The following is a 27,654-nucleotide window of genomic DNA, read 5'->3' as shown; positions in this document are numbered from 1 at the left end:
ATTTCATTACTTAATTTACTACCTTTATCTCTAATTCATTCTTCTTTTATCGTTCACTTTATCTTTCAATCTCATCTCTTTCTTTTCCTTTCATTCCTGCTACTTTACAATATCAAATTATTTGTGTATTTACTATAATTCACACATTATTTTTACTTATATCTATACCTGTAATATAGACATAAGTTATCATATTATAATTTGATTACTTTATCTCATTTGTAATTTTTTTTGTTTTTAATTACTACTACTTTTTATTATATTTTATTACTTAATTTACTACCTTTATCTCTAATTCATTCTTCTTTTATCGTTCACATTATCTTTCAATTTCATCTATTTCTTTACCTTTCATACCTGCTACTTTACAATATCAACTCATTTATATATTTACTATATTTCACACGTTATTTTTACTGATATCTATACCTGTGATATAGACATAAGTTATCATATATATTAGTTAGTTAGTTATCATATATATATTATAATTTGATTACTTTATCTCATTTTGTAACCTATTTTGTTTTTAATTACTACTACTTTTTATTACTTTATTTACTACCTTCTGATAGTAAACCAAAAAGGCCTGGTGACTTTCCTCTTTACATAATCTTATATACTTTTATCAATAAAGCAATGTTCTCTTCTTCTATTATTTTCTCCAACCGAAACTGGCATACAACCCGTAACGCATAAAATGCGGGACAGTCTGCGATCAGTGCGCAGAGCCTATAGAGAAAAATTTGCAGCTGCCACTACGGACTTAGGCTATCGGCAAAAGACAGAACTATAAATAATGCACTTCTTAATGATATTATTCCCGTAGGGGTATTGATCGAGCTGTGGTAGCACAGTGATAAAGGACTGAGAATTACGATCGTAGGTAGCGGGTTTGATTTTCGCTATACAGTCTTATATAATCAACACTTAGTGCATTAAGTATATAGGGTTGTCACTGCTTACAAACATGTTTCCAGAGTAAGAAACAACCGCCATCACCGTCGCGGGCTGGCGGGCGGTGCATTTCATTGCACGACTACCACAGCATGTGCGGAAGTGGCTAAATATTGGTCCTTTTCTTACTTAGGATGGACTTCCGCGAGGTAACGCCTGATTCCATAAAATATGTTTCCAGAGGATGGACAGCAGCGCCCTCTGTGTACCATACCACACTGTGATCGGCAGTCCGACTTCTAAGTGTGGTGATCATAATATATCTTCCCCATAGATATCTATGATGGAGATCGCGCTACCTGCATCCAGCGACTTCCCGCGATCTTAATCATGTAGTCAGTCTACCTAGTGTGGGTCCATCCCACACCGCGTCTACCAATTCGTGGTCACCACTAGAGAACCTTTCGGCCCCAACGACCATTGGTTGCGCGTTGATGTGCTCCGCTCACTGCCATTTCAGACGAGCAATTCTTCGAGCTACGTCGGTGATCTTGGTTCTTTCCGAGCACAGGTCTTTCCATTGGTCTCTGGGTGACCTTAAGCCTTCTTAAAAGGCCCGTCATAAGTGACATATGTAACTTGGGTTACCGTAAATATATTGTCAGTATCGTATGAGAATGTGTCTTTGAATTTATTTCTTAATGACTCCCGTTGAACCATCAGATATAAAATAATCTGACAAAAATCTAGTTACTCCTTAACGTGAATTTTACATTTTTTTCTTCTATCATCGATGTTTATCATTTCAGATCTGGATCTCATCTTGACGTACCATTGCTGTGATCGTAGCACAGGCGTCACGAAGCAGGTGTTGGATCTGTACTTCACGCTCCGTACACTTTTCCACACATACTTCAAGGATCGAAATGTAGTCGACATGGAAAAGACGATGTCCACACTGTAAGTAACTTTATTGAACATTTTTAATATCGCAATCTTTACCTCTGTACCTTATTTTACGCGGGGATTTCCCTCTTTACATACCCGCGCTATAGGATTCCCCTAGGTCGGATTTGTATCATCTAAAATCTTCGTGATATATCTCCATGATTGTTAAATCGTCATCAATCCCAGGGTTCGGACTCCCTCGTACTTGTCACTCTTTTTTTTTTTTAATGACCCCCGCCATTGGGGGCCTCTCGTACCCCTTTTGTGAGACAGGGACTTTACGGGCAAATTTAATTATTCACATAATTTTTTATTATTTACTTTCTCTTCTTTCATACTTCACATTGTCTTTCGGTCTATTCTTTCATGCCACAATTCGGCTGTCTTTGTACTTGTCACTCAGACGCCAATTATAAAGATATCTATTTTATTTATGACTCTACTTTGCTTCGCAAGGTGTTGTAAATATGAAGAAGAAGCAGGAAGAAACTCCACAACAACATAGTTTTAAAGTTTAACAACACAGATTTATACCCACAGGCTTGCTTTTAGGCTAAAATGACAAAAAAAAAATGAACACTTACTAAGTAATTTTACTAAATTTTAACAAGACTGCAATGTTTTGTGCTTTATACGAGACTTTTTCGCGCAATGTGTATTTATCAATCAGGTTGGAGGGAAAGTTCGGTCGTATTAAAAAAATTATATCAATATGTGGTCGATATTAAACCATATGTCTTCCGTTATTTGTTACAACTTGTCGCCATCCTTCAGGTAATCTATGAATTCTTATTTTGTAAAAGTTCACGACTTTGGACTGTAAGTATACAGCCTTTTAGTCTCTAAAATATAATAAAAAATATTTTTCCGATCTAGTAGTTTGCCGTTTTAATATCAATGCACCTTTACCGGTATATAAAGATTTTCCGTATGTATGTTATTAAACAGGTTTCTATTAAATTCTCTATGAATTATTTATTTATTTAATGCTATAACATAAAATATAAAGTATATTATACTGAGATGTAATATTGATTGTGATTTCCGGATCATACTTATCTATAGAATACAATATACAGGATGATTTATAAAAGATGTGAAAGCTTTGATGGGTGAATATATAACTCTTTTGCTGTCAATATATGTATGTTACATCCTATCCAATATTCAATAGTTTTTGAAATATTATTAATACCATACATATTAAAATTAATTATTGTTTAATATCTGCCCATGTAGAATTTGTTCCGCCAGATGTATAGACCTGTCGTATTTCAAAAGAAAAAATAAATTAACGTAACATATTTCAAAGTAGACATTTTATACGGACTGATTGAAAATATGCGTAATAAATACATTTAAAAAACTTTTAAGTTAAACGGTTTTTTGATACCCATATTGTGGAGGTTGTGGAAAAATATGTACCTAGTCCGCCATATTGGAACGGCGTCCATCTTGAATTTTAAATTTTGACATAATCATCGTGTTTTACTAGTGTAGACCTTTCATTTGATACCTATATTAAGTGGGTTAAGGAAAAATACGTAATCCGCCATTTTGTATCGGCGGCCATCTTAGATTTATAATGTTATTGATTTTATTATATTGTATTGTCATCTAAATTAAATGTGTGTACCTAATTTCAGATCAATCTGACAACGGGAAGGTGCTTAAATTTCAATTTCTAATTTTGATCCAAATAAATTCCGTACGGGTCGAACTAAATAAAACCGTTTAAAAATAAAACTTTTTGCTGCCAAACTAGCTATACGTCGATGCTTTTACATAAATAAACGTAATAGCAAGATACATTAGCGGCTATCTCACTCTCGAGTACATACATTTTGGCTTGTCTATATTTATTTATTTAATATTCTTTATTGTACACTTTAGGATACATTAATAGTTTCACAATAATATACAAGAAAGTACAACGGCCGGTCTTATCACACAAGGCAATCTCTTACAGACAACCATAATATGGAACAGGTAGAAGTAATAATAATGGGTAGTTGACATTTACAAAACATACGTATTTTAACATACATAAACATTCATACATATGTATATAACATAAATATTTATAATAAATAAGGTATAATACATAATATAAATATAATACTGCGAGAAATAAAAACATAAAATTGATTTCGATCGCACTTACCTCAGAAAGAATAAAGGAACAGAGAAAGAAAAACAAATTAATTAACATATAGATAATCATAGGTCTTGTAAATAGTTCTTAACCATTTTCTTGAAAATTTCTATAGTGTATATATGGTCTGTAGTGTAAATCTAACAACAATTTTTATTCTGTGTTTATCTACAATCAATCTAAAACTAAAAGTAGTCAATCTAGATGAATTACTTTTACCAGTGTATAGTCAAAAAGCAATAAACACATTCTACAATAATACCAGAAAAACATAGATCGCTTGATCCTAGTTAAAACAGTTTCAATATTACGCGAATATGACACGAACTGCACAAACATAACGGCTAGTTTCCCTTGAAAAATTGCATGGACATCCGCTTTTGTTTAAATTACAGCGCCTATATAATTAAGATTAAATAAAGAATATTGGGAGTAGTGCTAACAAGTTACCCCAGTGGCTTCATCTGCGTTATTTAGCCTGCGCACTGCCTGTACAACCTTCGAATCTCATTTCTAAATTGATCTCGGCGACAAATATGTTATATAGCCCCATGGTTAGGTGAAGAACTTTGTCAGTATGGTCAAAAGTGACGGTGCCTTTAGACACTACTAGCAGAATTAAGGATATTTGTGATAGAACTAAATTGTTAACATTACCAGAAGATGCAGGATCTACGTCGCTTACTATCAGTCTTATCAGAATTCTAAGGGTGAACCATTCCCAGCAGTGGACGATCTTTGGCTGAAATATCATGGACTCTTCTCAGATCATATCACGTTGTGAATCCTCGCTGCATTGAGATAGGTAATGATCCTACAAGAGCTCTATCAGAGTTTATGTCCTAGTATAATGAGCTATGAATACACTTTAGATCAGTGATTCCCAATGTGGTCTATATCGACCCCTAGGGGTCTATGACAACCTGCAAGGGGTCTACGTCAGCGACAAAAAAATTTGGGGGTCCATGAAATGAAAATGGGGGTCCACGATAGTGGATCTCAACACATACACTGATAGTACCTATTTACTTACATCATACTATCTTATAATATCAAAACATTTACATTATTTATAATAGTACCTATGAAGTAAAAAAATTATTATATATGTTTATAAAATTACTTTAATTACTTACAAAATTGACACTAAATGTTGATAATTTATTTTTAAAGCATCAGGTTCATCCTTCTCACTAAAAATATTGACTTATTGCTTATATTATTTTATTTATAGTTTATTTAATGTTACGTATGTTTTACATAACAGATACAAAATTTTATTTTGAGTAGTTTTAATTTAAATTCAATTAATAAATATATAAATTAACATGTGTTTTTACTTTAACTTTTTATCACTAAACTTGACTACAGTTAGAAATTTACTGGAAATCAATATCAGGTAAGTAGGAGGTCTACCCAACATGGAAAAACATAGCAAGGGGTCTACGATACCAAAAAGTTTGGAGAACAATGCTTTATATATACGGATTTTGTATTTCAAAATATTTTATTTCAGACTGGTGACATTGTTGGAGACGCGAGCTCGTGACGGCTCCGCTGTCTGCTACACACGTCTCATGGACACCGATCCAAAGAACTTTAATTTTGGAAGTTGTATCAAGTTTGTAGTTTTGTCCTAGTCTTCTAGCTGATATTATTAGATTAGAACTAATGTTATACCTTACGTGGCATAGAGGTAGGGGAAGACACATAGCCACTGACGTGTTCTGATTATTCGCGTTCAATTACGTAACCATACAACACCCTCAGTATTCACGTTACTAACTCTACTTCGATCTCTATCGCTGATGAAACGTCAGGCAATAAGCTCCCCGCCTTCCTTGGTACTGATCCTTAAATACTGCTGGCAGTTAATTTCTAGACACTTCGACGCGAATGGAAAGGCGTAGTAAAGTAACAATTAAGCCACCTGAAGAATGAGCCTCTATTGTAGTCTTTAAATTATTTCATCTCACTGCCTGCCTGTAAAAGATGCAAAAACGACTTTATTGCCTTATTTATCTCATCTGCAATTTTTCGATTCGCACCGTCAGCCCCGACTGGCCCGATCGTAAAATTCGTCTTTTGCTCCCAGCGGTCTCCTTTGTGTCAAATATTTCGACGGTCATCACAGTACGAACTTTCAGTATAATTTGTTTTGCGTATTTTGTGCTTATTTCAACATTTTAATGACAAGATGGCTCATCGTTTTGGAAAAAAAGAGAACATTCATATCATTGAAAATGCTCGACTTATGCCTTTTTTACATATAAACTGCATTATTCAACGCAAGTATTATGGAATAATTGCAATAATTTAGTATAATTGTTTATTCGAATTTAGTATTAGACAATTATTGTACGCTAATGTTGAGTCATAAATTATTACTATCTATCGTTGATTTTTTTAAATATTTGCATATGTGATTACTGATTTCGTCCATTTCAAAGTAGTATTGATCAGTAAAACATCAACTGCAGCTTATCCTGTTTTGCAGAATGGTTTTAATGATGTTGGATATATGGCAGTACGAACAAGGCACCTGGCCCGGCTTCACCTTGGTGATCGACTTTGAGAAGGTCAGCCTTGGTCACATCGCCAAGTTGGATCTGATGAACATCCAACATCTCCTGTACTACCTTCAGGTGAGTCTTGTAAACTAGAAGAAATTATATTCTCAAAAGAGTTTCTCGAGTGATTACCAGATGAGCTGGTAAGCGTAGCGAGGGTAGAAGCGTGCAGGCATGGATTCAGACATGGGCAGCACAAGGCCGATCTTCGAAGCAGATCTATTCCTTGCAGAGGTTATCTATCGCAAACATTTTGATAGTAATCCTATACTACTGCATTGGAAGCAATCTGTAATTAGTATTGATAAAAAATTTATTATATAAATGTTCCACGGTGAAAAAAATAATTTAAAATTAAACAAAATCATGTGCTGTAAACTTTACAAGCAAGTAATAATTGCAACATACTACTCACCAGTAAGAAACCATTGTAAACAACGAAATTAGAGCCCGTAGCAACCTTCATTTTCTCACTGTTTACCAACAAGATCACATCAGCCACCTCCTTCGCAGTCATTTCTTCTATTTAACTCTGCACAAACACTGTCTTCTATTTAACGCAGTTCAATGCATAGCTTGCCTTCACGTAAAGTGATGGAAGTAATTCCATCATCACTGGATTTGGTGTAACCGTGTTTACACTTTGCTCTCGTGATTCCAGAGCAAGGCCTTGTGTGTGAGACTGCTTTTGACGTGTAGTAAGGTAGTAAATGGTGACTGTATAGATGCAACGCACCCGTGCAAGATATGTTTCCTTTGGTTTTTATGAGATGATCAACCCAGCCAGCTCCACGAACGTTTACAACCATTGCGTCGTCGTAAGCGTTCATGTTTTCCAAATTCTAGACATCCAAAAGAGGCTACTGCGGCATTTTCCACAAGTACATCTATTCTAGAAAATTCTTCCACTGTTCTCCTGACGATTTCCTTTGTGTTGTTCCTCAATCGATACATCAGCTATGATGATAAAATTTATTATAAATAAAGACCTTTAAATTAGCCCGTTGATTAAAAAGGTTGCTTACCCCTGTAATATACTAATGTCCTACTTCCGTAATAGTATAATTAACATATTTTGTTTGCAGTTTTTCGCGAGTAATGTTTTTTGTACATATATTGTGAGCAATTGGACTTTGTGCTTAATTATTATTGTAGTTTTTTATAAGTAAAGACACGCGAACTCTTTTGTGGATAGGTAAAATGTTGCAGAATCTAAAAATTTCTTGGACATCATTGCTGTATTATTTTTATAATATTTTCACGGATAATAATTTTAAGCGCTCATCTTTTTTATTTATTTTTTTAAATTTCACAGTCGACCAAGACCTACTACAATGGCATCCATTCCGTCCTGTTTTAAGACACTCTGTTTTTTTTTATGACCCCCGCTATTGGGGGCCTCTCGTTTATGGTGGGAAAGGGACTTTATTAGCATTTAATTTATTCACTTAATTATTTTATTTTCATTCTCTTCTCTTTCATTCTTCACATAATCTTTCATTCTGTTCTTTTATACCACAATTCTGCTTTCTTTCCCTTTTGCTCTGTTTTACCATTCTTTCATCCTCTTTTCATTTTACATTTTCTTAATTTCTAGTTTTGTTGTATCACATTTTTATCTTTATCTTTATCACAGTTTAAAATTATTTATTTTTACATATCTTTTTGGTTTTTGTTTTTGTTTGTTGATGCCCAACTTTTATTTTTTCTATTGCATATTGTATAATTCTTTTGCAATAACTGAGGAATTCTTTTATGGTTTCTTTTCCACCTATCAGGGAGGGTATTGTCTCCTCCCTGATTTCAACGCCAGACCGGCGCTCTAAGCCGTGCCGGAGTCCTGAGACACTCTGTTACAAGTCACACCCGACACTTGCTTGTCATCAACCCATTGTTTTTGTGTTCTGCCTCTGTTTCTTGTATTGTTAAGGAATGGCTGATTGAACTGACATTACGTGGTTTAACACGTTCACTGCGGCTTGAGGCCGATTCAGCCTTATGGTAGACTTTGCACTGGTGCGGCGCGTAAAACTCGTGTTTTCTCTCTAGTGCGGCGGCTGTTTACACTCAACCGTATGAGGTATGACAAAGACAAATATAGGTTTCTTTATGTCTGCGAAGCATTGACTCAATATTGTAAAAAAAATAATTGAAACATAAGGCAGAAAAGGCCTCAACCGCACTACTAGGAAGTTCAGCTTGAGGCTGATTCGACCTCAGCCGCACCAGCTGAAAGTTCTTCAAAATTGGGCCCGCAGTGAACATGTTAAAAGAACTATATTAACAAAAGTGATTTATTTAATTATTTCTTCATAGTCGCGCTCTGTTATTAGTGTGATTGTAGTCATGTCTGCCGTTATGCGTCGCCATGTTGCTCCATGTTTCATTCATTTAATGAGGTTATAGTGGCAGTTCTAATAAAATATGTCTGTGGCGTGCACATCGCGCGCCACTCAAACACGCGTTGCCTAGCAACGAGCTCTTACCCACGTGACCGTCGATCGCATCGCGGCGGCGGCGGCAATGAAACGGATAAATGACAGATGGCGCCACAGTAGACGCAACAGAAGTTTGCATCGCGCTGTTGAGAGTCTCCGCGCTCATTATAAGTGCTAGCGGAGGTGCGGTCAACATTGACAAGAAGCTACCGAAGAACAAGAGGCTACCGAAGAACAAGAAGCTACAGAAGAACAAGAAGCTACCGAAGAACAAGAAGTTACAGAAGAACAAGAAGCTACAGAAGAACAAGAGGTTACCGAAGAACAAGAAGCTACAGAAGAACAAGAGGCTACAGAAGTACAAGAAGCTACAGAAGAACAAGAAGCTACAGTACTACGACCATTCCTACATGTCCATGTCTTTAGAGAGCGTCCACTTTACTTTGCACTTCCAGATGTTCCATTGAGTTGTCATTATAAATGACACACTCAAACAACTTGATGTTATTTATTTGAACAGTTGAATATAGCCTCTCTTTTATGTTGACTTCCTTAGTTCAATGTCCGTTTACAGGGTTCTAAAAACCTGTTACTCTGAGCGTTTAATTATTTACGTATAGAAATACAATAATAAAAGTTAACAAATTACATTGTTATTAAAGATATACTATATAAAAATGGTTCTATAATTATAATTGTGGCCGACATTTTGTTCAAATATTCTTTTGTTTTTATTCACCTAACGACGAAAAATAGACAAAATGTGTGACCAGCCGTTTTATTGTATTTTACATTTACCTAAAGACGATTATATTTGCGAAAAATATATTATACACAAATGAAATATGCACGTACTATGAAAAGGACCAATATTTAGCCACTTCCGCAAATGCAGTGGTAGTCGTGCAACAAAGTGCACCGCCCGCCAGTTCGCTGATAAATGCGTACACGGCAAACAATGCGAATTACACAACCGCCACCGTCAAATCACTCAACACGTGTTTCGCCCCTCCACGGGGCATCTTCAGGAGTTATGTTACACCGATTAGTGCCAAACACAGAGTGACTTTTTTTTATTTTTTTTTTATTTGGTCAAATTCTACATTATGTAAATTGAAAAATTGGCACTCTTTTTAATGTATACATTACAATATTAATTTCGTAAATGAGTCAACAAAAAAGTTGCGACGCATTATATATATATACATGCAGCAGTAAATATATATATATATATATATATATATATTTACTGCTACTTATGCTCGTTTTAGTGTAATTTTTCAACATTATGCATTTAAGGGATAAAAAAGGTGTTGGTGCAGTAAAAACACTAAAACGAGATATATAAGACGTCAATGCATTTCATTTGAGATTCGGGAACCCTTTGCGTTGTTACTTACAGTACTTTTTTTAATAACTCCCGCTGTTGGGAACCACCCCTCGTTCCATCCTTTTGTTATGAACAGATTTTTGTTGAGTCTATAATTTCCCCTTCTTCAGCTCTTTGACATTTGCTCTCTTACGTTTTTCATTTATCTTTTTTCCTTTTATTCGTCACCTTCCATCCTATCCTCTGTCACTAAAGTCTAGGTCTATTTTGCTGTTACAGCCTACAGTACTTTAAAGTGTTCATAATATTATGTTCACGTTGGGAGGAAGTTTTAACTTCACCCGGCACCCTTGTTTTATTTCTCACATAAACATACAGCACTATTTAGAACTGTTACTCTCTTTATTGAAAGATAACACCTTCATTCAATATTCAATGTTCTTAAAAACTAAACTAAAAAGAGTTTCTTATCTAAACATGTTAGTACAGAAAATATTATTTTTAACCGCGTATTGTATTCTTTCTTGAACTTTATCAACCCAATTCATTGCGTTATCTACCGAACAGTCATTATTTGTTATTCAATTTGTTTAACTATTTCATACTCCTAATGTATTCTGTACTTATGAGCGTATATATTAAGCGTATGGAGTGAATATTAGACAGTCGGACGACGTGCGCCATAGATTACACAAGTGTAGACCAGCGACGGAGCGATAAGGAAATGAGTTTCGAAAATAAGGTTGTCTTGGTCACCGGCGCGAGTTCCGGCATCGGAGCATCTATTGCCGTCCTATTCTCGAAGGAAAAAGCAAATATTGTTCTTGTGGCGAGGAATGAGACAAAGCTACAGAGTGTAGCTTCACGATGCGTGTCAAAATGCTTAACGATCAAAGCCGACGTATCGGTTGAGGCGGATGTGAAGGCCGTCGTTGAACGGACCTTGGAGGAATTCGGTGGCATTGATGTCCTGGTCAACAACGCCGGGATCGTGCGTTATGGAAGCATCGGAATGGGAAACATCCTAACCGCATACGACGAGGTGTTCGCAACAAACCTTCGAGGCCTCATCCATCTGACGTCACTTTGCGCTGAACATCTCGTAGTGCGAAAAGGGAACATTGTTAACATTTCCAGCGTTGGAGGCCTCATTGCTCCAAAAAAACCAATTCTTCTACCTTATTGCATGTCGAAGGCTGCTCTGAACCTATTTACTCAGGGTGTCGCTCTTGAACTTGGAGAACATGGCGTTAGAGTAAATACAGTGAGTCCTGGTCCAGTTGAAACAGATATAATATTGAACTCTGGAGTCCCTGCAGAAATGGTGTCGTGGAAGAAATTCGAAGATGAGACATTACTGAACAGAGTGGGAGAACCGGAGGAAATTGCCGAGCTTGTTCTCTTTCTTGCGAGCGACAAGGCGAGGGGAATTACTGGAGCAAACTATATCTCCGACAACGGTTTCCTTTTGAAGCGTTGATGCTCATTCTATTTATAAATCTCTACAACATACTATCTTTCCTATCAAGAATACTAATTGCTATTTTCTGCATTTTATTTTATCATTTAATTCAAGTTTCTGCCTCTAAATCTACCCATAGTGTTACAACCTATTTGTCAAAGCTAGCATTAGTTTAAGCATTAAATGATCTTATTAAAATAAGTAAAACATTTATTTTCTTGTATTTAGATATTTAAAACGTGATTGTGTTTATTTGTGCATGTTGAAAATTAATGTTGCATTGTAGATTATTCGAGACAAAAAAATTCGTTGGCGTGCAGTGTAAATTGCTTCAAATTCTTTAAAATTATCAAAATTTTCTAAATAAATAGATAATCCAATAAGCATTATTGTATTTATTTTATAACAAACTACAGACTTGATAGTTTTTTATCTATGATGACACGAACTTAAACGGTAATACAGATAAAAAATCAAGTCATGCTTAAACTCTTTTTTTTCCGCATTCATCTTTGTAAAATGAGACGATGACACATGTCATTAAAAAAATAAACATTTATTCTAAATTTAAACATTTAATATTGACATAACGTAACATGATATAATGTAATTGGTTTTATCTAACAAATTGTAGGTAAATGACTTTATATTTTTACAACAAAGTAAATTGATTTAACACTAATGATAATAACAATACAGGATGATTCTGATATTCTATCAAAAATCAATAATTTCGTAAATAATAAACGATATCATGATAAAACAGTAAGAAAAAAAATCTCAAAATAATTACTTATGTCCCTGTGGAATTTGTAACGCAGAAGTTATTGGCCAGTCGCATTCCTATTTAAAAAATAGATATTGTGATATATTTCATAGTGAACACTTTATACACAAGTTTCGTGAAGAGCGCAATCCGCGCTGAACACAACCGCATTTGGCAGGCTAGATACGAGAGCTCGGCTCAGGGTCGACATACCATAGGACTCCTTACGAAACTCTCCGACATAAACAAACTGCGAAAACTCATCAAGACATCTTTCCATCTCACACAACTACCAAGCGGGAACGGGTACTGCAAGCAGTACCTGCACCGTTTTAAAAAAAAAATTAAAATAATTAATAAAGAGACTTGCCCCTGTGACGACTCCACAGTACAGACTTTTCACCACTTACTCAGACACTGCTCCCGATTCGCATCCAAAAGACGTAACCACGTGACCTTATGTGTAAACCTTAATATACTCGTACCTCCGTTCAACTTACCAGACCGGAGTTGGCCCGGCACATTGTCCTAAATCTCAAGGCATTTAACGGTCTGCAGCGCTTGGGCAGCGACTTGAAATAAAATAATATACGAACTAATATATAATTGAATTAAACTTTCAAATTGTATTGTTAATATGTATAGATTTTAGCTGTACTTACCCATAAGAGTAATTGAAAAAGTAAGATTAGTTGTGCAAGAAAAATTATAAAAATTATAAAACGCTGTCGTGCCTCACAGCTGGCAGAAGAAAGATCCGTATCAAATCGAATGTTTATAATTGCAAAAGCTTTAAAGTGGTCAATAAATAGCAATATATTCACCCCCTTTAAAGCTTTTGGGGTGAATGTAAAAATACATGTTTGCTCATGCTCATATTTTAGAACTCACATTGTTCGTATCCATTATAAATTTCCCAACGCCCAACAGAACTCATGCTGTAAATGTATTAGGGGGTCCGGAAAGTAATGTCGTTTCTATCGACATATTTTACAGAAAGCCCGATTGATTTTTACCACTCTAGCATTGGAAATTTGTATACTAAATGACAAAACGTTGTTGATAACGAAGGTGAATATATTGTTGATTAGAAATAAAAACTTGTTAAAAATGTAGTCGTGTGAATTTAATTTAAAAAGCGACATTACTTTTCGGCCCGCCTAATATATCGGCGGGTTGCATTTACAGAGTACAATTTAAATAAATAAAACATATTTCATATTGATCACTCCATTTATTTGTTTAAAATCTTAAAAATCATGATTACTACAATAAATTTTATTTTTTATACATCAACATGAAGCGACGGGATTATTAATTAGTTTTTTGCTGTATACACGAGAACGTAAAAAAGTTATTTTTACTTTACGCAAAAATTTTCCACTGTTCTCTTTTTATTTATCCTTTGTAGGCGAAGCATTTGACCTCGGCCGTATGATCTTAAGCGATGACGAGGTCTGCAATGCTACATGCTTATCTAGAAGCAACCTATTCACTCTTATCTTAAAGACTCCTAAGTTATAATTATCTGGAAACAATGATGCCTTAAGGTAGATCCACTCATTAACTGTTCGCTTGTTAGCGCAAGGCTGTTAAGCAAGGCTGTTATGTAGCATCGATAAAATTTAATTGAATTATAGTATCTTGCGATTCTAGAATATGTTTCATTCATTCGTGATTCAAACATTTCAGTAACAAAAATCTTTCCTGTTTTAAAAATTTTCCGCAAAAAGAAGTATTACACCATGTCGAGTACCACTCAAAAGTGGAGCTTGTGGAACAAAAATAAGTGTCGAGTGACACTCGACATTGGAGTGGAAAGGGTTAATGCTGGTGGGAGGAATTTCAACTGTGTACGGATGTCGTGAATCCGTGTGTCTTGTTGTCCGCTGAACGAAAGGTGATGGGAGAATTGTTTGGTGTAATTCCACTGCACACTCTCCAAAATGCAGTCTGTAGGATACTGATAAACTAGTCTCTTTTCGTCGATGCTCCAAGCTCTGAAGCTCAGTGCTCACCAAAGTTCTGGCAATCAGCCTCCTGGCTCGTCTCTTTATAGAGTCCAAAGCTTTCAGCTAATACTTCGCGGATCTATACCACAGATGTCTACAGCATGGTTGCACAGACTTATTAAGACTAGGGGCCACTCGGGCAAATCATGAACTGATGGCGGGCCGGCCGCCAGAAGTATAGGTAATTAAATTTTTTTGGTTTTATTCTGGAAGAGAATTCAATATTTTTGGAATGTACGAGAGTATTATTTTTGCTGTCGACGGGCCACCAGTATTTAACCGGCGGGCCGCGGTCTGTGCATCCATGGTCTACAGTATTTTAAACATGTTCGAACTTGTGCTATACACAGATTTAAGAGATTTCCTGATGTAAAATTCTGCAGAACCTTGACCAGAATACTCAGCTCGTTGGCATATATGCTCCTCCGGCTCACTAATCAGAATACCTTCATAAAAACCTTTACCATACCTACAGAAACAGAAAGTACAGAAACCAGGTTCCTCACTTGTGGTTCTTTTTTAATGAAGATCTATGTATCACTGACAAGTGGTTATGCCTATGTTTTTACAATTACTTTGAATATTTCAGTAAAATTTTTTTTTTGCTTACCCTTTATGCATGTTGCAGTGTTTACTAAGTCTCTCATACTATTTATTAACTTAAATCGTAAACTATATAAAATTAAGTTGCAGTCAATTAATTATTATTTGTTTTTAAATCATCGGTGTCTTGTTTGTTTTTTACGACGTACTAACAATGTCTAGTTTTTTAAATAACGTTTCATGCGACCACTTCCTCAATCCTACTCCTTATTGACATTCTCAGGTTGTGCGCCAGTATGTGCGACGGTTGCCGTATTCGTCACATCGATGAATCTTGCGATCGTATCTTGAGTCTCGTTCGTGTGATACACACGTGAGTTTGCGTGACGTGATATTGCTACCGCCACATGATGGACACTGTTATGTTATGTATATGTTCGCTGAACTTAGTGGGGGCTTGCTTGTCGATTCACTTGCTGGTGAACCGAGCATATAGTTACTAAGACCGATTATTGTGGCTATATTTGGGAGCGGCCTATAGCTTACTGTGGGCGTCCATCAGCTGAAAATAAAAAGTAGAAAGTGATTTCACTTCGCTTTTAAAGCCGAGAATCGCCGGTGCAAATTGGTTAAGGAATTATTAATAGCTTAAATTTACAGTAACTGTAGAGTAAATAAAGACAGTAAATTATCAATTAAGTGTTCGTTTAGTGATTATGCAGTCAACAAGCAATCATAATTTGTTTAAATAGTGTAATGGATGCTAATGGAAATAAACATTGACAAGAAATGTTTCTTAAAACGTAAAAATGATACAATTTGACGATTCAAAATTTCTTATCAATCGAGAAAGAATATCGATTTTTTATCGATGATTTGTTCACGTCAACAGATCAACTTGTGATGACGTCACTAAATTTATAATAAAGTTCCTAAGAGTTTTAAATGCGCGAAATAAATGAACAACGAAATAGGGTTTATATTATTTTGACTTTAGTAAATATTTCACCAAAAGAAATATTTGAATCGCTTGCAACACTAGGTATTTTATAAAATGAGATATTATTTCGAATTACACAATTGCCACCATCAAATCACTTTTGATTTGACACAATTGATTTGACGATGGCAGTTGTGTAATTCGCAATGTTTGCCGCATACGCATTTATCAGCGGGCTGGCGGGCGGTGCACTTTGTTGCATGACTACCACTGCATGTGTAACGCCTGATTCCATTAAATATGAATGAGATATTATTTGTTTTAAGGAAGCAATGTTAGTCAAGCTTAAGGGATTTCATTTTATCAACGCTCCGTCATTCATCGATAAGTTGCTGATGATGATGAAGCCGTTTATGAAGAAGGAACTGATGGAAGTGTTCCACGTTCATGTCGCTGGCGCCAATACTATCGACGAGTTCGTGCCGATTGAAGCGCTGCCAAGTGACTCTGGTGGCAGATATAAAACCTTAGTGGAGTGTCAAGGTATTTATTCCTTTTAACCACGTTGACTTCTCAACTTTCCTTGTTAACAATAACAAAAAAAACAAACAAACGTAACGTATGACAGGAAAGGATTAGATTTCCCCCGAGATGGGTATTGGCATAATTTTGGGGGTTACCTGTGAGTTTTAAATTACCTGGCTACTCTTTCAAAGATACGGTGGACAATCACCGATGGGATTTTAGAGGATAGGAATCATAAAGGTAAAATATATTTAGTCTATTCAGAAGATTTCCTTCCGGAACCAAAAAATTTACACGTTATGTGGGCGGCAAAGGAACTACCTTTGCAAGTATTTATTCCTTCTTTGATGGCGAAAGAAAATGAGAGCCAGGTGCGATCGATGTGGTGTATATTATATATATAGACAATATACACAATTTCGATCCGAACTCAATAGAAATGACTATCTCACTGATGGCGTCCGAATTTAAAATTCGAATTTGAATTGAAAAGCGCAAGAATAAATTTATTATAAAGAATATTGTAGTCTTAGTGGCCAGTAATACGAGAACGCGACTGGATTTCAAACAATAAAAATAGAAGAGTAACAAGTCATACTTGTACAGTACAGTGATCTTTTTTATTTAGGTCCACCAGCGATTTTTACAAAGTTGTTATTAATTATATTATTATAAAATCAAAGACTGCACTGACATTATGTCGTATTTCAAAATGAAAAAAAAAACACATTAATGTAGCATAAAGGAGAGAGGATTTTAGAATAATCACTTTATACAGGTTGATTGGAAATAGGTGTAAAAACTTTAGCTATACATTCTCACGAAATGATTCTACACAATGAAAACTATAATTATTCTTCAGTTAATTTAAAACACTGTAACTTTTTAAGTGTTTATTTTAATTTTCAGAAGCAACTAATGCAAAGATGAGGGCAAATAATGATTTCTTTTTGCAAGAAAACAATAAGAGAGTGGTCGAGACACTACGGCCCGGTAAGCCGAAGACGATAAGCGACATCTTCGGCGGTGTGGAAGGCTCTTTTAAGAAGCTGGATATCGACTAATTGTGTGATCTGTATACAATTTTTTTATTTAGATGTTATATTTTATATACGGTTGGATAAAAAGTCTATTCGGTAAGCCTTCACACAAATTCAAATACAATCCTGTTTCTCCTCGTTCCGATAAATCATACATTTTTTTTTATAAAATCCGAGTGAAACTTAATAAACTTATAGCAATTGTAAATAGAGTTTGGTTGGTAGGCGTGGTCTTGCGGCTTTGGAGGTTAAAAATAAAATACAAAACAGCCATTGAATCTCATTTCATTTCTCTATATTCCTTACTTGGTTTTATAATGTGCGCGGAGAATCTCGACATCAAGTCGATTTTGTTAGGTTACTGTGACGCCATCTAACAGTCCGTGTCGGAAACAACTTCATCGCAGAGCAGTCGACTATTCTAACACATGGGTAAACATTTGTACAAAAACAAAAAATCTAGATACTTAGTATGTTATTTTTAAGTTTACAAACTTTTTTAAGCATAATGGTTTAAAGTTATATAAGCTGTGAAAATGTATGTTAGCATTTCTGAACGAAATTTTTTGTTAGACCAATAGTAGTCAAAAGTCCGCCATCTTGTAACATAGACATGTGATATTTTATGTAATTAATAAGGTGTAAACCAATTCTATTTGATTATTTATGATTTACAATAATATTACCTTAGTTTTATCATGCTCTAAATTAGAATCCATCAGTGATAAATTTAGATCGTATTCTTTCGCATCAGAGTTTTTCAAATATTTCGTGTTGTCATTCTGAAATGTAACTATTCTAGGTAATTCTGAACGAGATCATTCAACATTTTATTTATTTAATGTTTATGCTCAATATGGACCATAGAGAAGTCACAGGTGTAGTTATTTAAAGACGATAAATTAGATTTTTAGGTCTATTTTTAATAATAAACAGACATTGATCTGACTACGGATTAGGGGGAAGCTTATTGTAGAAACTAGTGTATTCTATGTAATATTTTAACAGGTTTTCGATATAAAATAAGGATAATGAATTACGGTATATTTTATTTATCATATTATATACGTGTGTACATGTATAATAAAAAAAATTAAATATGCTTTTGTAATAATATTGCTATATAAAAAAGCCGCCAGATGTGAAAGTTCCCGCGGACGTCGTCACAACGCTCAACCTTTTGTTTGTCTCGCCCACTCGCCTCGCTCACTCGCACGGCGTGCACGATACGCGCTCTTGCTTGCTCTTGGCAGGTAGCCAAGACGCGCAGCACGTGCGCCCGCGGCCGTTGGAGTTCGGAGAGTCGGATTTGAGCCATGGTTCGATGCGCAACCGCGCGTAGGCGAATTATTCATTTTCCGCGCACAAATTGTTTTAATAATTAAATAAACGTGTTTCCACATCACACTGGCGCCCAACGTGGGGCCTACGCGCTAATTATCGACGAAATCGCGTACTCAACCGTTCGCCATCTTAGCGTCGTAGAAGAATCCCATCGAAAATTTAACAATTGTGCGTTATCGGAGTGAATTTCGTCAGTGGTTTGCATCTGTTGTTTGCGATGCCGCGTCGCAAGGCTCCAGGCGTCCGTAACAACGTCGAGGATGAGGACTCGGACAGGTTCATGACCAAGGGGCAGCTATCGTCGTTCATGGCGGCGTTCGCCAAGGCTCAAGCGGAGTCAAACCGCCAACTAATAAGAGAGTCTTTTGCTGCGATCGCCGGCCTTCACCACAGAAGCGCCCTCGCCATCACCATCACCATCGTCGTCTTCGGCTCATCCGTCTCCGTCGGGAAACTTCGCCGGATGCACGGCTCGTTTCAATGGCGCCTCACGCGACTCTGACATTCTGGAAGCATTTATCGACGCGATTGTGATATACAAAGAATGTATAAACATCGCGGACGATCATGCACTTCGTGGTTTACCGATGCTACTCGAAGGAGAGGCAGCTGTATGGTTCCGAGGCGTAAAATCATCGATAGCGTCGTGGGAGGATGCGATGCAGCGCTTACGCGCTATGTACGGAGCGCCCCGCCCCCCGCATAAAATATTCCGAGACATCTTCGCTTCTGAGCAAGGAGACCGGGAGCAATCGGAAGTATTCATCGGTCGTTTACGCGCCTCGATCGCCAAACTCCCGTATGCATTGGACGAAAGAATTCATTTAGACATGATTTATGGTCTGTTAAATAAGCGTATTCGGAAGCGATTAACACGTGAAAGTGTACAAAGCGTTGACGAGTTGGTCTCAAAGGCGCGCTACATAGAAGATTCGCTGATGGAGGTCTCATCGGACGCGCAGTCCCGCGCGCCGTCAGATCAGCGAGCAGGAAGTGTGGGCTCGCGCGCGCGTGCGACGTGCAACGCCGCCGCCGCCGCCGCCGCCGCCGCTGTACCTGCTGTGGTAAGCGCAGCGAATGCGCCGAATCGAGGTAAACGGTTTTGCGTTTATTGCAAGAAGAGTGGACATAATCGCGATGAGTGCTCAAGGCTTAGATCTAAAAGTGATCCGCATACAGTTTCGTGTTACGGTTGTGGTATGAAAGGTGTTATTCGTGCTAATTGTGTTAACTGTAATACAAAAAATACGGACACTAAGGATTCGTTCTTTGCATGCGATTCTATGTCAACAAATAGGCATTTATATTCCAAAACCAAGGCATCACAATGTCAAGCCCATGTTTCTTTTGATTGTAATACTGTTTTTTTAAATTCTGTTTGTAATGTATATGATGTGCCTGATGCGCAGTCAGTGGATAACTCGCGTACCGAGCGCTTGCGTCCGGATGTTTGTACCAAAGGTCGTCCAATTTTGGACATAGAGATTTTTGGCTATCGCGGTACCGGTCTATTAGACACGGCGGCTAAACGTAGCGTTGCCGGATCCACGCTGTACTCCTTATTGCTTAAGTTAGGGCAGCCGATGCGTAGTAGCGTCATGACTGTGAAACTTGCTGACGGTGTAGTACGTGACGTGACAGTCAGACTGGTGGACGTTGTGGTGATGCTCGCGGGCGCATCAATACCTACCACATTTATAATTTTTCCAGATGCAGTTAACAATGAAACATTGCTAGGCATTGATTTTATACGTAAAGCTGGTTTGGTTATTGATAATTTTAATGAAACGTGGTTCACAGCTGATCAACCTCAGGTCATTCACCCCTTGCGTTGTGAGAAATCACGTAACTTCATCGGGTGCGCCTCTGCCGACATGTTGCGTTCGGACGAGGGTATGATGCTGTCACCACCTGAAAGAGCAAGCCTTGCGCAGACATTGCAGGAATACGAGGACATTTTCCGAGAAGGGGGAGGACCGACGTCGTTCGCTGAACATCGCATTGACACCGGCACCCACCCGCCGATCGCCGTCCCGCCGTACCGCCTGACGCCTGCGAAAAAAGAAAGTATTGAACACCAACAAGACCTCCGCAAAGCTGTTAAAGATAAAATTCGTAAAAGTGACAGTCTCGACGTCGGCGACCTCGTATTGATGAAAACGCACGTTCTCAGCAACTCTGCAAAAGGAGTCAGCGCTAAGTTCGTACCTAAACGAGACGGGCCTTACGTCGTTCAGAAGAAAGTTAGCCCAACTACGTACCTGTTAGCGTTTCCTGATAAGTCCGACATTTCCATTGGGAAGTATCATGTCTCTGACTTAAGACGCTATCATTCGCGAGAGGGTGAATGCACTGAGATTCCTGAGCCTGTGGCTCCAAAACGTCCTCGCGGCCGACCGCGAAAGCTTGTATCGGTTTGACCAGTTATGAGGTCACTGGTCCTGGTCAAAAGGGGGAGTATGTAATAATATTGCTATATAAAAAAGCCGCCAGATGTGAAAGTTCCCGCGGACGTCGTCACAACGCTCAACCTTTTGTTCGTCTCGCCCACTCGTCTCGCTCACTCGCACGGCGTGCACGATACGCGCTCTTGCTTGCTCTTGGCAGGTAGCCAAGACGCGCAGCACGTGCGCCCGCGGCCGTTGGAGTTCGGAGAGTCGGATTTGAGCCATGGTTCGATGCGCAACCGCGCGTAGGCGAATTATTCATTTTCCGCGCACAAATTGTTGTAATAATTAAATAAACGTGTTTCCACGTCACACTTTTATATTATAGGTATGATTAATATTTACTTCATGTTTACAACCATATTTACAAAATAAATCTCTTATGCAGGTGAAAATCTTGGTTTTTGCATTATTACCTGGTAAATACATGTTAACCCATATTGATATGCTGTCTATAAATATCACCAAATTTCCTTATAATTTGAATGACTACTTGCTATGTAAGACATAGGCCTAGCCCTTAGACATTGTATATACATATATATATGTTAAATTTCTTTAAGTACTTTTATCTTTATTTTGAACACTTGTATAATTGTTTTCATAGACATTCTCATCAAAAACTAGACTATTGGCAAGTGATTGACTTAATAAAAAATAAATAGAATGTTCATTTTTTGTTATTTACTCTGTGACCACTATCATTAAAGATTTATTATCTTAATAGTAAACAATTACTATAAACTAATTTTCAATTTTATATACTAGTAATGGGATTAGTTTTGAAAAAATAAAACATTTTCTTATATCGTAATACACCTTTGATTAAGACTAAATGCAAGACAGCCAGGTTCATAAATTAACAATTTTTCAGAACCTTCCTGTTGCTTTTAAAAATATGCACACAAAATTATCTGAATTGATAAAGCAGTTCAACATTTGTCAACTATTTGTTTATATAGCTTTCTGTTCTAAAACCTTCAATGTAGTTCTGTTAGCTTTTGTTTGGATATTCACTAATTTTTTTAGTAAATAAATACTTTGTGTGGAAGTGTAAGTCACTGTCTATGGTATGTGAGCAGTGAGACGGAATGGCGCGGTAGACAAGGTGTACACGAAATGTTCAAGAACCTTAACATTTATCTATCTTCGCCGCCTTGTCCCTCCCTTTACCTAATTTGATAGCTCCTTAGCTTTTTGGTAGCTTCTAGCTCTTTTGCACACATACTATAACCTCTGTTTATCTAGTTCATTTATATCAAAACAAATCATAAATACAGAACAAATAAAGGAAAAAATAATACAAATACGTTTTCTGTAGGATTTATTTCACAGAAACAACCCCGCAGTCAAGTTATTCTTACACCAACATTGGAATAAAAAACCGCGTGCGCTGCACACCTGCGGACAAAACATTACAGACTAATAAATAAGTAGAAATAAACTGGAGATTCCCAAAGCGGTCAATACACCTTAGATTCTCTAAATCTATAATTAAAGTTATGTTATCAAATAAATCTTATTTAGCATTCAAGTTTTTAGTTGATTTAATGTTTGGGACTTGTTTGTTGACTCATTTACATGGGTAATATAACATAACATATGCATGAAAAATTGTTAAATTTCGTTTAAAAGAGCAACTGTTCAGTTTCTAGCCAGCTCTTCTCAACAGAACAGATTTCCATGCTGGTGGTAGCCTCACCACTAATGTTAAAATATTGGGTGATTAAAAAAAAATAGTAATAATAACTTACCATTAAAAATTCTTTAGTCAAAGAGACCGAAGCCCATGTCCTCGTCGTCAGACTCGGATTCCTCCTTCTTGGTTTCTTTCTCTTCTGTAATTGAAATAGGTATGTCAGTTGTGTTCATTTAACAACAGATATGAGATGTTTTAAATATCCATCAGGATTTAATTGTTAACATCAATGTATTTCAGTCGAAAGATGGTGTTAAATATATTCATCATATAAATTTTATATTATCTATATACAATTTTAATATTTTCTGTACATGTTTTTATGACTTATATATTGCATAATTTCAACATTATTTATAAAATGAAGTGTCATCCAAAGATGAATCAATCTTATATATTATACAGGGCCATTAAGTGATAGCTTATTTGCTGTCAAGATATAGTACACGCCATTCCAAAAATCAATTGTTTTAAGAATAATAAATAATATAATGTTAATATAGTAAATTAAAGCATTTTCAAAATTGCTATTACTATACATCTTATTTCTAATACAAAACATTAATTAACATGATACATATCAAACATATCACATTTATTGGTGATATGAATATATATATATATATATATATATATTCATATCACCTATATATATATATATATATATATTCATATCACCTATATATATATATATATATATTCATATCACCTATATATATATATATGCACACAATGATTGAAAATATAGCGATATGGTGACAAAAGAGGTAAACATTACACCCTGTAGATCTTTTGTTACATTTTGCAGCTATAAAATCTTTTCAATATTTCTTAATTAACAAGATTCTTGCAAAAACTTTTCCGATTTGAATCAACATTGTTTTTTTTTTATTTCATATATATTTTTTTGTTTTATAAGTATAACGATTATACAGACACTTATACTAGCTGTGCCGGACTTCATCTGTGTGAAAATTACAAAAAAAAGCACTTTTTTAAGGTCTAAGGATTTTTCTTAAAAGTAGCCAAAGTTACTTTTTATACATCAGCTACCAGTATTAAGCTGGGACAATATAGAAGTCTTATATGGAGTCAGGATATAAGATGTTCTGGGTACATACCCTTCTTCTCCTCAGCGGCAGGGGCAGCAGCTGCAGCTACACCGGCAGCAACAGGGGCGGCGCCTCCGGCCGGCATCGACGACAACTTCTCGCGACCTGTGTAATTATACACCATGTATAAACTGTTCCACACGACACTTGACACACATAAGTTTATACTCTTTCAGTGTAAGAAGTTTACAGCACAGTCCTTCAGACGAAAGATGGTGTTAAGTTTGTATCATCATATTAACAGATTCAATGGTATATTAATTATTGTCATTGTAATGTTCTACTGAATATCATAGTGTATCCAGAGTTAATATATTGTAATGCATATTTACTTAAGTATTAATTGCTAATTATAGAAAGCACTTATGCGCAAATGACAACAATATCTGTTTAAGAAAGACAAAAATTACGGTAAGTAATAACTTTAGTTGAATGTTTGTAAACCAATATTTTTAATGGACTACTGCCTAGTCTAAGACCTTTAAAACAGTGAAGCTCAGGGGCTCCTGGGGGATGTCTAATATTAGGGGGACTTGAAAGTAATGTCAATGTATTTTACAGAAAAAAAACAACAAAAACAGTGTTTTATCTCCCTGGTAGATAAGCAAAGTATGTGTTGTACTTATTGACATCTCTATAAAAATTTAAGATTCTCATGTCATGATCATGATCATCATGTCAATACTGAAATACAACTCATTATTAAATTGGCTTTTAAAACAGCATTAGATATTTGTATTCCTATTCAGATAAAAACCATTTTTGGCAAATGAAACGCTTACAGGACCCAAAATTATTTAGTTTTCCCTATTAAATATAAATACATAATTTAGAAATATTTAGAAATGTATATGGTCTGCCATATAGCTGGATTTAAAATATTTTAGTAAGAAAAATGGTATCTTACCCTGAGCAATCAGCTCATCTACACTCTTGCCGTTAAGCTCAGAGATGACCTTCTTGAGTTTCTCAGAGTCTGCCTCAATGCCGACCGAGCTGAGGATCTTCTCAACATCGGCAGCGGCTGGGGATGCCTTGCCGCCCAGCACGGCTAACAAATACGCGGCCACGTAACGCATTCTGAAATATATATATATTACAATGTATCCATTTTTTTTACACCAGATAAGGAACAAGGTCAATGACATAGCTCAAAAAATTGCTTGTCTGAAGGGACAGTGATCAGGGAACTTTGCTCATAGACAGCCTGGATAGAGCCACAACATAGTTAAAACATTACGGGATGTAGGCAGGACAAGACCAATCATCATGGTGACCTTTGGGAAAAGCTTGTAGTAAGTGTATATCAGCTAAAATGATGATTGTCTATATGCATATATGAACTTGAATAATAAAAAAGTCAATTATTAAGGGTGACTGTGGAACTTTTTAATGTCATGTGAAGTGAAAATATGTAACATTTGTGTTGTATATTTTCCCTACACATGACATAAGAGAAAGTCACAATTCTTGCAACTAATTGATGCAACTTCCTATTTGGTCATATTTCTGGGCTAATGCTATTTACAAAACTAACAATGATAATACAAATAACTATTATTGGCGCCAATTTATTGTCAACTTTTCATCAACTGTTACTTATATATCAGCAGTATTGACGACACCACGTGTTGGTTTCGTCAATTAATCTGTTATTTATTATTTATTTAAAGGAAATTGCCTCAACCATAGGTATAGAAAACGACATTCTATTATTGAAGCTAGAATCTGTTAATAAACAACTATGAAATTATGGTTCTAAGCAGTCATCATATTAGTCGATAGAAGCCAACTGCAAGGCAATAGCACAAAGATCGCCACGATGACGTTGCATGGCCTGATGCCTGCATGCAACGTCTTCCCGCCATCTTAATTATCGTCAGTTTTCCTAGTCTGGGTCTACGCACGCCGCGTCTACCGGCCCATGAACATAGGCTCCTACTTAATTTCACACACTTTTCCACAAATTTTCAATGTCGGAGAACTTCTAGCTCACGTGTTTCAATATACTTCCAAACAACCAATCTGATTTCATAACCATCTTTAATCGAGGTAAAGAGCTACAATTCGAGTTCGCAATCAACGTAAACTTCGCATCGCATCGTAGATAGAATTGTTTATTTTTTAACTTACACGACATTAATTAAACATGTTTCAACGTTAATTACATGATGACACCTCAAAATGGTAAATTAAATAAATTATACACAGGCTTTGGAACTGAAAATATTAAGTTGTATAAATAAACTTTACGAGAGAAAAAGTAAAGCATCACACCATCATTGCAAGTTAACCTTACCTAATGACACGTGAAATATTTTAAATATAACACCACATTTTGTATAATTATAGTGGTAAATCTTAACAATAATAGATAAATATCTTAATAAACACGTGTTCTGTGAATTTGTAACGAACGAAGACTTCAAGCTCCAACCGCGCAAAAAATGTATCCACACAAATCTTACGTTTAACGAATCGATATATTCAACATATAAGTTTAAAACACAGAAAACTCACTGAATATCACATACAAATATAAATTTTAAGTTAAAACACTTACTTTTAAGTCCTAATGACACGAAACGTGTTGAGCCGAAAATTAATGTTCACTTGAAAGAAGTGACAATTGAAGAAGAGGGCTGCTAGTTGCACGGTGTTGATACTTTTGAGACAGTACGTTCCGTTTTAAGGAACCATGTTTTAAAAGAAATAATAAAAAAAAATATTTTTCATTTTTATAAAATAATTTTGTTTGAACCGTATTTTAAAAGAAATAATAAAAAATATTTTTCATATTTATAAAATAATTTTTAAACAAATCCTTTTCAAAAATTACATTTTTACGTATTAAATTAATTCAATGAAATATTTAATCTGTTTCTTAGCCGCTTATGACGTGTATTTGAATACCTTTATATCTAAATAAAGAATAATTTGTTTATTTTAATATTTCATGGAGGTGGTTTTTTCTATTAACGCTTTTTGTATATTCAATTTACATTTTAAAACTCATTTTGATGCTTACCAATTTAACACGTTGATTTATTAAAAACATCAAATCAAGAAAAACTATTCTATGAATTTTCTTTTGTATTTAAATTAAATATTTATTTATAAATTACGGCTTCCTGTTTACTCTGTCAAGTACTAATTAATTGAACCATATTAGCATTTTAATTTCTTTTAATTTGAGCGCTTAATATTTTATATTGTAGCGTTAATATAGTTCCTAATAATGATAAAAAATAAAAATAACGTAAAGAATAGGCTGCTGGTTTTTATAAACTATTTTAAATATTAAAAATTGACAATAAGCCTTTTAATTTCTATTTTTAGCTAAAACATGCTTACGAAAATATTATTTACTTCAAAATGTGATTAAAGACATCTACCATTTTGTGAATGCAACACTAAGAATATTAT

The 27,654-nt window shown here is 35.7% G+C and overlaps 4 protein-coding genes, 1 non-coding gene and 1 pseudogene across 5 annotated transcripts in view; 3 read left to right on the top strand and 3 right to left on the bottom strand.

The window, feature by feature from the left end:
- Nucleotides 1–17,747, top strand: part of LOC137924397 (clavesin-1-like) — a 29,370-nt gene extending 11,623 nt beyond the window's left edge. Inside the window, exons 2-6 of the mRNA XM_068767796.1 lie at nucleotides 1,707–1,857; nucleotides 5,517–5,621; nucleotides 6,498–6,645; nucleotides 16,388–16,604; nucleotides 17,496–17,747. Of these exons, the coding sequence (XP_068623897.1) occupies nucleotides 1,707–1,857; nucleotides 5,517–5,621; nucleotides 6,498–6,645; nucleotides 16,388–16,604; nucleotides 17,496–17,650 (776 nt within the window). The 3' untranslated portion in view covers nucleotides 17,651–17,747. The remainder of the gene's footprint in view (nucleotides 1–1,706; nucleotides 1,858–5,516; nucleotides 5,622–6,497; nucleotides 6,646–16,387; nucleotides 16,605–17,495) is intronic.
- LOC137924163 (uncharacterized) lies at nucleotides 6,699–7,524 on the bottom strand (annotated as a pseudogene).
- Nucleotides 10,986–12,183, top strand: LOC137924395 (meso-2,3-butanediol dehydrogenase-like). The gene has a single exon (XM_068767790.1). It carries the CDS (start codon nucleotides 11,063–11,065, stop codon nucleotides 11,816–11,818), a length of 756 nt encoding a protein of 251 aa, XP_068623891.1. The 5' UTR covers nucleotides 10,986–11,062; the 3' UTR covers nucleotides 11,819–12,183.
- A 307-nt stretch (nucleotides 17,748–18,054) lies between the features above and the next one.
- On the top strand, nucleotides 18,055–21,412 carry LOC137924340 (uncharacterized). The gene is made up of 3 exons (XM_068767735.1): nucleotides 18,055–18,058; nucleotides 19,364–20,167; nucleotides 20,681–21,412. Exons 1-3 carry the CDS (start codon nucleotides 18,055–18,057, stop codon nucleotides 21,388–21,390), a joined length of 1,518 nt encoding a protein of 505 aa, XP_068623836.1. The 3' UTR covers nucleotides 21,391–21,412.
- Nucleotides 21,413–22,728: 1,316 nt separating this feature from the next.
- RpLP2 (ribosomal protein LP2) lies at nucleotides 22,729–26,899 on the bottom strand. The gene is made up of 5 exons (XM_068767348.1): nucleotides 26,792–26,899; nucleotides 25,136–25,308; nucleotides 24,238–24,333; nucleotides 23,172–23,255; nucleotides 22,729–22,818 (listed from the first exon to the last, which is right to left on the bottom strand). The coding sequence occupies exons 2-4, from the start codon at nucleotides 25,305–25,307 to the stop codon at nucleotides 23,185–23,187; spliced, it is 339 nt and encodes a 112-aa protein (XP_068623449.1). The 5' UTR covers nucleotide 25,308; nucleotides 26,792–26,899; the 3' UTR covers nucleotides 22,729–22,818; nucleotides 23,172–23,184.
- On the bottom strand, nucleotides 23,315–23,391 carry LOC137924435 (small nucleolar RNA Me28S-Am982). Its single transcript, XR_011107592.1, has one exon. It is a non-coding gene; the product is annotated as a small nucleolar RNA Me28S-Am982 (small nucleolar RNA).
- Nucleotides 26,900–27,654: the final 755 nt, after the last annotated feature.

This window comes from Battus philenor, unplaced genomic scaffold (genome assembly GCF_028537555.1).
Source record: "Battus philenor isolate CCGP_79_NKW_IND1 unplaced genomic scaffold, ilBatPhil1.0.hap1 SCAF_23, whole genome shotgun sequence".
In the NCBI taxonomy this organism is placed as follows: domain Eukaryota; kingdom Metazoa; phylum Arthropoda; class Insecta; order Lepidoptera; family Papilionidae; genus Battus; species Battus philenor.
Note: the sequence above shows the minus strand (reverse complement) of the source record. Positions and strands in the feature narration are given on the sequence as shown.

What these genes read in the sequence shown, in the direction of transcription:
- LOC137924395 (XM_068767790.1), top strand. Translation starts at nt 11,063, where the DNA reads ATGAGTTTCGAAAATAAGGTTGTCTTGGTCACCGGCGCGAGTTCCGGC.
- LOC137924340 (XM_068767735.1), top strand. An exon ending in AGTTTCGTGTTACGGTTGTG is followed by an intron (nt 20,168 to 20,680) that starts GTATGAAAGGTG and finishes TAATTTTTCCAG; the next exon opens with ATGCAGTTAACAATGAAACA.
- RpLP2 (XM_068767348.1), bottom strand. Translation starts at nt 25,307, where the DNA reads ATGCGTTACGTGGCCGCGTATTTGTTAGCCGTGCTGGGCGGCAAGGCA. An exon ending in AGATGAGCTGATTGCTCAGG is followed by an intron (nt 24,334 to 25,135) that starts GTAAGATACCAT and finishes ATAATTACACAG; the next exon opens with GTCGCGAGAAGTTGTCGTCG. An exon ending in TGCCGCTGAGGAGAAGAAGG is followed by an intron (nt 23,256 to 24,237) that starts GTATGTACCCAG and finishes TTTCAATTACAG; the next exon opens with AAGAGAAAGAAACCAAGAAG.